This window comes from Vicugna pacos, chromosome 25 (genome assembly GCF_048564905.1).
Source record: "Vicugna pacos chromosome 25, VicPac4, whole genome shotgun sequence".
NCBI classification, from domain to species: domain Eukaryota; kingdom Metazoa; phylum Chordata; class Mammalia; order Artiodactyla; family Camelidae; genus Vicugna; species Vicugna pacos.
This window is the reverse complement of record NC_133011.1, coordinates 9,961,848-9,974,425: the sequence shown is the minus strand read 5'-3', so window position 1 is coordinate 9,974,425 and position 12,578 is coordinate 9,961,848. Positions and strand designations below refer to the sequence as shown.

Here is a 12,578-nt window from a genome sequence, read left to right as displayed (position 1 = left end):
CCCAAAGCTGAGCATGTTGTTAAATATTCTGTATAATTTCAAATGATAGCATAATCTATTATGTGATTGTACCCAAAATCAATCACCTATTTTGGGGCATTTCATATAGTACCTGTTTCATAGGGTTGCTGTGAGAACTGACTTTTTTGGGGAGGGAGGAGGCTAAAATAATAGAAATGTATTTTCTCACAGTTCCCTAGGCCAGAAGTCTGACATCAAGGTACTGGCAATGACCATGTTCCCTCTGATGGTGCTAGGGGAGTTTCTATTCCTTGCCTCTTCTGGTGGCTTCGAGCATTCCTTGGCTGGAATACTACTCAGCCATAAAAAATATGAAATCCTGCCATTTGTGACAACATGGATAGACCTCAAGGGGATTGTGCTGAGTGAAATAAGTCAGATGGAGAAAGACAAATGCTGCATGATTTACTGAAATATAAATTAAATCATACATAATAATTAAATAATACATAAATAAATAAAATAAATGAACCAAACCAAACCAAACTAAATCAAACAGAAACAAACACATAGATAGAGATAACAAATCAGTAGTTAGCAGAGGGGGAGGAAGTGGGGTTGACTTTTGTTTCAGAGCAATTAGAACAATGCCTGACACATAGTAAGCACTGTAAGTGTGCCTGCCACTATTAATAGTTGAAAATTTCTCAATATTTCAGACAACAATAGTAATATCCTTCTCAATACATTTTCCCCACAGCTATACTTATCATTCCTTTTTTTTTTTTTTCAATGGAGGTTCTGGGGATTGAACCCAGGACCTTGTGCATGCTAAGCAGGCACTCTACCACTGAGCTACACCCCCACCCCCATGCTTATCATTCCTGTAGGTGGTTTTAAGTTTATATCGTCAAATCACCTCCAAAAAGTTGTACCAGTTCATGTTGCATCAGTTCTGTGTGGAACTTCCTGTTTCTCCAAACCCTTGCCAACTCTGAATATTATATATATATTTTAGTCTTTGCCAAGTTGGGAGGCAAAATAATTCTTTGATTACTAGTGAGGTTCAATATTTATTTGTCACTTGGAATTCCTTGTTATCAATTGCTGATACATACCCTTTGTCCATAGGGATGCTTGCAGTTTTACTATTTCTTTACCTAAATGAGATGAACTCTTTGCCACATATGATGCACTCATTTCCCCTGGCTTGCCATTTGCTTCTTAGTTTTGTTCTTGGTGGTTTTACATACAGAAGTTTTTATATTTTTATGTAATTATATATTCATTGATATGACATTTTGCCTTTGTATCTTAGAAAGCTATTTCTGATCTCAAAACCAGATTAAAATACTCACCTTTTATTTTCTGCTGGTTCTTTTATGGTTTTTATATTTGAATCTTGAACCTCTCTGGGCTGATGTGGTTGGGTGGTGTAGGGGAAGAGCTACTTTTATTTTCTTTCCCAAGTGCTGCCAGTTGTCTCCAAACCATTGAGCAATTGCTTCCCACATCCAACTCATTTAAAAAGTCATCCTTCTAACATGCTAGATCTTTATATATGTCCACTTGGGTCTGTTTTTATAGCCTTTTATACATAAGTGTGTTTTTTTTTTTTTCAGGTCAATTCATTTCTGTTAGGTTTGCTAATTTTACAATTTACATTATTTTAAGGCAATACAGGACATTGAAGAAGAATGGGCCAAACCCACAGAGGAGCAGAAGCAGAAATTAGAAGCTCTCCGGAAAGAAGACAACCAAACAAAGGTGAATGAAATATTGCACCAAGAGAAATCTCTTGGAAGGGAGTTAAAGAAACATATTGAAATTGAGCTGTTTCTGTAATTTATAAACCCTTCAAGCACCAAAAATGGGGCTTTTTGAAAAAAAATGAGACTACCTTCATTGATTTTCCTTTTTATGAAATTAATAAAGGCTTACTGTTTAAACATTCTAAAAAATACAGACAATATATTGTGAGTCCTTCCTTTGCCAAGTTAATTAATGTAGACCCTCAACGTTATTTTTAATGACACAGACTATTCCATTTTATGGTTATGTTATCATTCAGCTATCCAATTTCCTATTATTGGAAGTCAGGTTGTTTCCAGGATTTGCTGCTATAAATCACTTTGGCAGCGAGTGCCATGAGGCCCAGGACTGAGTCTAATTTATACATACCCTGTGTATTCCCAACATCTGGTGTGGTTCCTGGCTGAAGGTCCCTGAACATGCAGCCAGCATCCTGTCTTTGAATATACATTCTATTTTCTTTTATTCTTTAGGATATATTTCTAAATGTCCATTTGTAAAGTTTCCATGAAGATGGTACCAACTGACCTACCCTGTTTCCAAGCAGTGGATATGAATCTGACAAACAAGACATATTTTAGCAGAGGAAATGGCCTTTGCTTCATTGGGTTGTCTTTTTAAAACAATTCTTTATACTTAACAAATGTTCACCACTAAAGCATTGATTTTGAAGAAAAAGCAAACAAAATTTAGAGGACTCATTTATACTTAGGTTGATGTAGAAAGTAATTCTTCAAAGTCTGCAATATTTTGAAAATTTTATTGATGAGCTGCAAAAAAAAAAAAAAAGATGGAGGAGAAAAAGCATATACTGCCAAAATTTAGTATTTCCCTGCTGGGAATTCCACTACAGCTTTGTCATGGAAATTTTGGAGTTCAACTTCTCTGTGTATTTGTCAATTTCTGTAATTACAGCCTCTATTTTGATGGGTAGCATCTTGCTGCTACTTTGGATACAGTTACCAATTCTAAGGGCATTTCTGCTCTATAAACTTCTTAATTTAGTAAGAATATTGTTTTTAACTACGATGCTGTGCTGTGCCAAAATGTGTATTTTTGCCACAAAACAAATTTTATTTTCTATGGTGAATATTTCCCCTGATTTTTACCATACTGTTTTACTAGTGGTCTTTTGAAAACTTTACTTTGCGTGCATGGATTTAGTCCTCTAAACTTTTTCTGCATGTTGTTCAAACTCAGTGCTTTAGTGGTTGGCCAAATCTAGAGAAGGAAAAAAGAACACAGTGAAGCAGAGGCCATTTCTTTTGTTAAAATATGTCTTGTTTGTCAGACTCATATATACTGCTTTAGGACAGGGTATATGTGGGGTTTTTTTTTTTTTTCATCTGAAAAAAATGGAACCATTATTCAAGTTAACTTAAATGATTTTCTTTTGAGGCATCTAAGAATACTGCTATAAAACCGGCATTATTTAAATGTTTGTGGCGTTCTGCTAATGGAGTCAACACATGAACAACTATTGCTTTATGTCAGGTACATGTACAAGAAAACTTGGAGTTGAAAAATGAGTGAAATTAATTGAAAGGAGCAGTCATTTGCTCTAAATCAGAGAGAGGGGCTAACTATGGCCCATGGGCCACTGTTTGTATAAATAAAGTTTTATTGGCACACAGCCACCCTCATTCATTTGCATATTGTCAAAGGCTGCTTTGGTGTTGGAGCAGTAGTGGTAAGTAGTTGCAATAGAGACCACATGCCCACAAAACTAAAAATATTTACTATGTGACTCTATAGAACAGTTTGCCAAATCCTGATCTGAACGAAAATTTATAAACATCTTCTGCAGTTATACATGTTAAATTATCTTTTTCAGGTACAGTCTTTTTAAAGGAACTGATTTCATGTAGATAATCCTTTTAGATTTCTGTCTTCCAGTTTTCATATAATCAATATCAGTGCACCCCCTTTGACTAGCAGATGTCAGCAAGCATTTTGAGCAAGTTACTTACTCATCATTTCTTAACTTTTCATTTAAAATACTTTCATCTCTTTTAGAGCATTGCAGCCAACAGTTTATTACAATTTTTTTGTGTTACTAAATAGTAAAATAAACAATTAAAGATTTATACTATATAATAAATGAGAACTTTTGTAATAGGAGCCGTGAAACTGCTCTGTGGCAAGATCACCCAGTCCCCGTCCCCACCCTGCCCAGGTAGCATTTACTCACAACCTGTCATTTCTGATGTTTCCCACTGACCCAAAAGGAAGCCTAGCAGCTTCATGCAGCTCCTCAGTAGAATGCATGGGCTGCAGCACAGTGAGCAGGTACGACGTGTGGCTGGAGGGAAAGTGGCCTGGAATCCTTCTGCCACCTTGTACCAAGAGTCAGCCATCCCTTACCGCATATGTCTCAGCACATTTCCCAGGTAGCTCTTGAAAGAGAGGTTTAAGTTGCCTTCTTCAGGCGAGGACTGGGAAAGAGGCAGGTTGTTACTGGGTGGTCTTCTTTCTGATTTAACCACGTGGTAAAGTGGGAACACTTCTCTGAACACACATCTCTCACCCCATCAGGCAGGACCCCACGGAGGGCTAGAAAAACAAGCTGGAGGGCATTAAACTGATATCAGGTGACTTAAATGCAGTCGTTAATAACCACTTTGTTAGAAAAATGACAAGTCCTCAACAGAAATTAACAGGACAGGATGCCAGGACTGTGGGTGTGAACTGCATCTGTCCTCTGTTCTTAAGTCACATCATAAGCAGAGGGAAAAGCTAAACCTTAGACATCACATGAAAGTGTTCTGTTGGTGCTTTGGGGCGTGGAACCCCACCGAGAGAGCAGACTCACTCTTGCTCTCACCTCATTGCCATTTACAAAACCCCCATCTCTGACAACCACCACCACCAGTATATACAGCAGCCTGTGAAAATGAACTGCTTCCCTCCTACCTTGATCTCAGCTTAGTTTAAAAAAAAAAACAGCATTTTATAGGCACACTTTTTGTTTATTTTGCTGCTATAATCTTCTGAGATAAAATCCTATGTACTCATTTGATTTCATTCTACTCGTTTCTTCCTTCATCATTCACATCAACTATTTTCATTCCCACTGTTCCAAGCACTGTAACAGGAGCAGGGACCCACCATGAACTTGGGCAGCCCTTGTTGTCAGAGAGCGCAAGGGGCATTGCCTTCATTTATATCCTCCCGAAGAGAAAGGTGCTTTCACCATGACTCCATTCCGTGTGTGCTGTCAGAATGGCGGTACCTCCTGATGTGAGATTTTCATCCTCCTCAAGTAGTCTTCTGCTTCCTCCACCCCCAACCCCTTTTGGAACAGTTTTTGGAGCTGTCCCGGGAGGTTCGGCACTATGGATACGTGCAGCTGGATCCCTGTACCTGTGACTACCCAGAACCGGGCTGTGGGGCCGTAATCTCTGTTGGCAATAACGAGATCAGCTGCTGTGTCACCCTGCCTGATGACCAGACCCGGGACGTCATTTTCCAGATGAACAGAGTGAAGTGCTGGCAGGTCACTTTCCTTGTGAGTATCTTGGCACCTCGCCGTACCCATGATTTAAAGCCTCCACCCACGATTTAAAAATCCTAGTGTTCTTGGATGATGACGTTGGTACTGGGGAGAGAGGGCTGCCTTTTGAATCTGAACCTTGAGTGGACTGGCGTCTAAGCCACAGTGAGCATCACCTGATGGTAAAACCTGTCTATGATCTGGTACCCAAGTTCCCCACCCGTAACAGCAGAGACACCAGTCTTCCCAACCTTCCAACCACAGGCTTCTCTACTGCTTGAAGGATGTCTAAAGTAATCACACCATATAGAAATAACAGCTACTGTTACTGAGCACTTAATACGTACTCAGTACTGGCAAGATCTCTATGCTTGGAAACTGGACGCTGACCAGCCGAGCTATTCTTAATGGTCCCTGGAATCACACCTACATTGCTGTCTCCTCCCAGAGAAACCCTTCTGATCAGATTTATTGAGTGCCTACTTTGTACCAGGTGCTGTGTGGGCAATGCCACATCTGCTATTTAATTAATTTCTTAAATAGAACGCAGTGAGCTAAGAGGGATTGTCTGCTTTACACAGGAAAGGGAGGTTAACTAGTAGAGGACAAATGCACCCAGGTGCTAAATCCACGAACCCCCGGGATGTTTTAGCTGGCTCACTGCTAGGTCTCTCTGAGACATTTGATACTGTCAACTGTCTTCCTTCCCAAAACTCCCCCTCCTTCATCCCTTAAATTTGTGGGTTGCTCCTCCCTCTGACCATTCCTAAAATGCTGGTGTTCTCTGGGGTTCCATTTCTATCATTTTTCCTCTGTGTATTCCCTGAAATTGATTACCCAGATGCTTGTCAAAAGATCCATAGTTCCTACTGAATTCTGGACATCTTTACCAAGGGTTTTATAGACGCCTCAATTCAACCTTTCCCCAAACCAGTCTCATTCTTTCCCTCTCACACCTGCCCGAAGCTCCTTCCTCTCATGTCCATCCCAGGCTCCCTTCTCTCATGTCCATCCTAGCGTTCTTCCTCCTGTGTTCCCTGTCTTCGTAAGTGGGACTTCCGTCACTGCCCTTTAATTGCCAAACCATCAATCCTGAAACCATCTCTGACTTTTCTCTCTTACCTCGCGTGTTTAATTGCTGACAGAGGCCCAGCCCTTCTGTGCCCCTGCTGTCCCTCAGGACTCTCCCATCCCACCTGCCCTCACAGCTTGGCCTCAACACTTCCTGCCTAGATGAAACCCAAGGGTTTCACCAGATGATCTTCCTTATGACTGTGGTGATGGTTTCCTGGATATATGCATATGTCCAACTCTTCAAATTGGGTACATTAAATATGTGCAGTTTTTGCATATCAATTATACCTCAATTTAAAAACACACACACATAAAACAAGGTTATATATTGATCAGCTGATGAAAATGTTGTAACCAGAGGTTCACAGGAACCTAGACCTGTATTTCCCCTTGGGCTGTGTTTCAGTCCACTAATTCAGTGCTTATGGTGACTTTAGAGAACATGACTACTGTAACTAATAAGAACTGACTACGTTTGAAAACAGAAACAGACTCATCGACATAGACTACTAACTTGTGGTTGCCAAGGGGGTAGGATGGGAAGGGACAGACTGGGATTTCAAAATTTGTAGATACTGACAGGCATATGCAGAATAGATAAACAAGATTATACTGTAAAGCACAGGGAAATATATACAAGATCTTACAGTAGCTCACAGAGAAAAAAATGTGACAATGAACATATATATGTTCATGTATAACTGAAAAATTGCGCTCTACACTGGAATTTGACACAACATTGTAAAATGAGTATAACTCGATAAAAAAAGAAAGAATTGACTATGTTTAGGAGGTGAAAGTATAAATAAAAGCAAGGGATTGATTATCTCAAAAAATAAGAGCATTACATGAATATAGCCATGCTCTGTGCAGCCTTTGGGGTTTTCTTTACACAGCATACATTTTTGGAAATTCATCCAGCTTGTTGGTCCATCAGTAGTTTGTTTTTTGTTATTGTTGCTGAGCAGGATTCCATAGTCTAGAATGGCCAAAATTTCTTTACACTCACCCGGTGAAAGATATCTGGTGGTTTCCAGTTTTTAGCTATTATGCATAAAGCTTCTATAAATATTCATGTATAGGCTTCTGTCTGAGCACAAGTCTTCATTTCTCTGGAATAAATGCCTAGGACTGCAATTGCTGAGTCATGTGAAAGTTGCATGTTTAATTTTTTAAGAAACTGCCAAGCCGTTTTCAGGGGGGCTTTACCAATTTACACTCCCGCCAGCGATGTATGAGCAATCCAGTCTCTGCATCTTTGTCAGTATTTGGTGTTGGCATTAGTTTTTATTTTAGTCATCCTGATAAGTGTGTAATGGTATTTCATTGTGATTTTAATTTGCTTTTCCCTCATGGCTGATGATGTTGAACATCTTTTCGTGTGAGTATTTGCCATCTGGGTATCTCAGCCGAAATGTCTTTTCATATCTTCTGCCCATTTTCTAATTGGATTGTTTTTATCTCTCTTCTCAATTCAGCAATACTTCTGGGTTCTGTTTGGGTTCCCCCTCCTTGCACTGCGTCCTGGAAACTCCTCCAGGCAGTAAGCTGGGTGGCTGTAAAGCTCACCTTGTTTTCCTGCTCTCTGGGTTAACAGGCCTACATTATCTGCTGTTCAATGTCTGAAAATAGCTATTTCCTGCTTCATTTTTTACATTGATGCGGCCAGATCCATATTTGTAAAATATAAATCTGTGCTGTTATCCAGCTTTTAAAATCTTTTAATAAATGCTTCCTGCCCTCAAGATAAAGTCCAGACTCCTTAGCTTAGCTTATACAACATGTAACAGTTAGGGCTATTTCGCGGCAAGCAGCAGAAACCAAGACTTCTGGCTCTAGTGGGAAAAAAAAGATATATTGGAAGGATATGGGGTAACCCACTGATTTAAAGGAAAGGCTGATGCAGAGACTTGAGATAGTCAGGAACCAGAGGAGCTCAAGGTTTCCCGAAAATAGGAATTCTTTACTACCTGCTCCTTGGGTCTCTCTGCCCTGGAGTCAAATGAGGGACTCAGAGAACATTTGTCTAATTTGTCCATTTGTCCAGTTGGCCTGAGCTTGGGTCATGTGCCCCCCTCAAGGAGAGCAGCATTTCCTGACAGACCTACCTAGAGAGCCACAGTGGAATGGGAGGTTCCCCTCAAGGGAATCTGAGATGTCGGTACTAGAGGGGAAGGGATGGATGCTGCACAGCAAAAATCACAGGTGCCTCCCACCAGGCATTCAAGATCTGGCCCTGCCCTGCCTCTTGAAGCCTCTTTTCTCACCACCCTCAACATCTTGCAGCCTGTACTTCAGCCACACTGCATTGTCTTTAATGCACCAGGCTCCCTCACGCTTCAGAGCATTTGCACTTGCTTTTTCTTCCACCAGGAACCCCTTGTGCCCCCCCCAAAAAACCATAACAAACTTGCATAGTTTCTATTTCTGCTGAAATACCTGCACCCTACCCCCCAAAGCCTTCCTTTACCCTCCTGGTCTGAGTTAGGTGTCCATCCAAGTTAGTTCCATAGACCTGTGTTTGCTTCCCTTGTAATACTTATTACATTAAACTGTGACAATTTAGTCTCATGGCTCCCAGTAGGACTGATAGTTTCTCGGGAGTAGGGACAGTCTCACTTGTTTTGATATTTTTCCCAGCAGGTAATAGCCACTTAAATTTCTGTTGAAGGTCAAATAATATATTTTCCTCTGCAGGGTTCTCTGCTGGATATGGATGGGCCCCAGCAAACTCTCAACCAGAACTTAGAGCTCAGATTTCAGTACGGCGAGGATAGTCACTGGCAGTGGTTTGTTATTTACACCCAGCAGGTAAGTTCTCAGGGCACAGCAGGAAAACCTTCTGTGCCAAAATGCTCTCTTGCATGCTGGGGTGGACAAAGCACATCACCGTAACCAGCTGGAGCAGAGTGCTGGACTGAAACACATGCTGTGTTCAGCCTGTAATACCATTTCTTTTGTTCGCTTTTTGTTTTATTTTGCTCGTCACCATAGCTTTCATATCAATTAGAAATGAATGAGTTCCAAGTAACAGAAGACTCAGTGGACAGTGACTTAGACCACAGGTTGGTAAACTTTTTACCCAAAGACCAGATGGTAAATATTTTACATTTTGAGGTTCATATGGTCCCTGTTGCAACTGCTTAACTCTATTGTTGCAGCACAAAAACAGCCACAGCTAAGACATAAACAGATGGGTATAGCTGTGTTCCAATAAAACTTTATTTACAAAAATAGATTGTGTCTTAGACAATACAAATTTTTATCATCTCACTTACTAAGAATGCTGGAGGTAGATGAGTGGCATCCCTATAATTCTTTCGACCTTTTCCAAGTTGATAAAAGCTGTCCCTTTTATCTGGAAGGCAAAAGCCTCACCCCAAGAGCCCCCCAGTTGACTTTCCATTATGTCTCATTGGCCAGAACCATGTCACATGACCACTCCTAGCTGCAAGAGAGTCTGGGAATCAAGGATTTAGCATAGAGAAATAGGATTCATGATCAGCTTAGAGTAAGCATGAGTCATTGCCTAGAGCTGGGTACTTTGTCATCCCAAAGTCAAGATTCTGTTATGAAGGAAGAAGGGACAATGGCTGTTGAGTTGAATTAATTAAATTTGAAATAAATTTGAAATAAATTTGAAATAATTGAAATTAAAAATCCATTAAAAAAAATCTGATTTTCTAAACACCAAATCCAATTGACAGTTCTTTTCAGTGGGCTAACTTAAGCTATTCCAATTTGAAATCAAAACTACAAGTGTTCTAAAACGAAACCAAAATATCAAAGTATCCTTTGCGTCAACATTATTAATATCCCTGGTGATCACACTAACTTTTGTGTTCCATGGAGCATTCTGGTTTCAGGCAACCAAAGCTCCGTGTCAACTTTCTACTAATATGGTTGTGATCAGGAGGTAGCAGATATTAGCGTTCTCTGAAAAACACATAGTACTAAACCAAAATCCTAGGTCAAAGAAATGGTTCCCCGGGTTCACCTTAATATGAAAGACCCTTAGGGAAATGGTAGGATAGTTTTCTGAGGCAAAATCTGCAGTCATTTGAAGAGACACACAGAGAGTTTGGCAGTGAAACCACTCCTTTACCCCAGAATGCTAAGTGCGGGTAGTTAAATTTTATTATGGTCTTTTAATCTAGTCTAGAGCAAATGAGTTTAAGCCACTATGAAGAGGTGCAATAAACATTCTTTTAAAGGATTCCTAGTAAGGTCTTATTTCCTTTGGAGTGTGGGTTTATTGACAGGCACCTAAGGGGTACTTCTGCAAAAGGCAGAAATGTGGCTTGTGTGCCTTGCAAATACAAGAGGGCTTGGGCCCATATCTTCCTTAGGCCCTTTAAACAAAGCTCTGTCCCTTTGTATTTCATAACCCTCAGCTGGCTTATAGCAGAGTCCTAACCTGCATGGCTCTGTGCATTGTACAGGAATAGGGAATCAGTCCACACTGCGTGGGACACCATTAAACACCCTTCCTAGCCACGGCAGCTCGGAGGTGGTTGCTCAACCATTTCATACCCATGTTCTGGTAGGTTACAAACATCACAGATAAACAGGGTTAGTTCTTGACTAAACCAGGAAGGAAGGCAAAATTTGTTTTTGTATATAAACCCCACGTCTGTGCCTCTTTTCCTTATTGGTGGCAGCCCTTTCCTTTCTCTTCCCTCCTTTCTTTCCCCTTAAATAAATGCACCCCTATCGGGCTCTACTGTCCTGCAAGACTCTGAAAGGCTCCCTCTGTGTAACCCACTCGCCCTCGAATTCTACTTTCCATGGCCTGTCCTCCAGGAGTTTTCTGCATTGGCTACCACCCCAGCCTGAGCTTCCTCTGCCTCTCCTCCCTGCTCCAGTGCGGCGACCATCCTTGAGCACACTTTACCCTAAAGGTCTACATCCTTGAGCTCTGAGCTTCAGTTGTCTCAAACCTTAGTAGGGCCAAACGAGCAAAAGGCAAGCTGAGAGCTGAGAGCAGGACAAGGAGAGAAAAAGGACCCATGGGAGAGGAGCAAGCTCCCAGTAAGATGGCAGGGAACCTTAAACTTGGCACGTGGGGGGAAGCTCCTGGCAAAAGGAAGCCCCAGCTTTGGTGCAGCAGGACGTGTAACGTGTGTCTCGGCACTAACGTGATGAGCCAACAATAAGCCACAGGTAATGTTGGGGGCAACTGTCGATCTGGACAGTAAATGATTAAAAATACCAGAAAAATAAGAAAGTGAAGAAAAACAACTAATTTTGTTTTTATTTCAGTAAAGGCCATAATGTGCTAATATATTCTTTCAAACAGGTTACGACTTATGCCTTAAGTCTCTCAAGCATTACACATACAGTTAGTTATAAGATTGACCATCAGCAGTTATTTGGATTACAATAATAAGCAGTTTTTATTATTTGTTGCTCATAAGACATGAGTTGTTTACAAAGTAATTTTTAAAATGGGATGTGTTAAGGGAGTTTTAAAAGGGAAAAATATTAGTAATGAGATCCCAGACATTTTTAAGCTGTCTTTTTAAAAATGTACTGTAACTATGTCTATGTAATTGAGAAAATTTATGATTACTTGCTAATTACATCTTATGCAAACTTATGAAAGGTAAAGGACTCTAAAATTCTTAAAAGCGTGCTTTTGGAGGGCAGGGCTCAAGATCTGCTTCACGGTATGAGATGAGAAGGAAGAGGATGAAAATCTCCTCAACCGACAGTTCTTTATTTCTGGGTTTCTTAGGCTTTTTTGCTGAGTAGCTGCTTGAAAAAGATGATCTCAGACAAGATGGTAAAGCTAGCTGCAGAGAATCCAGAAATGGTAAGTGCTCTTACTGTGTAGATATTTCACTTTAAGTTTCCACCACCAGCTGACACTAAACTACACTGATGAATTCCCTGGATCAGTGGAGTCTGGTCCTCCAGGCAGGAACCCAGCTGCCCAGATGTGAGCATCTCTGCCCTCTGGGAGCTCAGTCTTTAGAATTCAAGCCATTTTTTTCCAATGAGAAGTCATCCTTGGATTTCTGAGAGCTCTCTAACCCTCTACTCTGTACCCTTGTATTTCTACCTTCCCCCAAATGGAAGATTCCAGGTTTACCATAAAAGCAACACCAGAAAGACAGGATCCTGAGAGGCCTTTAACACAGCCGCCATGACCTTTCATAAGCTCTGTGGTTTCGTCTCCAGAAAGAACTCACAGCCTTTTGATATTTCCACTGTGCCAAATTAAGATGCCTTTAGC

General features: G+C 40.7%; 1 protein-coding gene across 3 annotated transcripts in view; it reads left to right on the top strand.

Moving 5' to 3' along the window:
• SNX31 (sorting nexin 31) overlaps positions 1-12,578 on the top strand; it is a 52,778-nt gene that overhangs the window by 32,371 nt on the left and 7,829 nt on the right. For all 3 annotated transcript variants that reach the window (XM_072949518.1, XM_072949517.1, XM_006212172.4), the window contains 4 exons: positions 1,636-1,728; positions 5,078-5,281; positions 9,038-9,151; positions 12,078-12,155. In XM_072949518.1, coding sequence (XP_072805619.1) covers positions 1,636-1,728; positions 5,078-5,281; positions 9,038-9,151; positions 12,078-12,155 — 489 coding nt within the window. The remainder of the gene's footprint in view (positions 1-1,635; positions 1,729-5,077; positions 5,282-9,037; positions 9,152-12,077; positions 12,156-12,578) is intronic.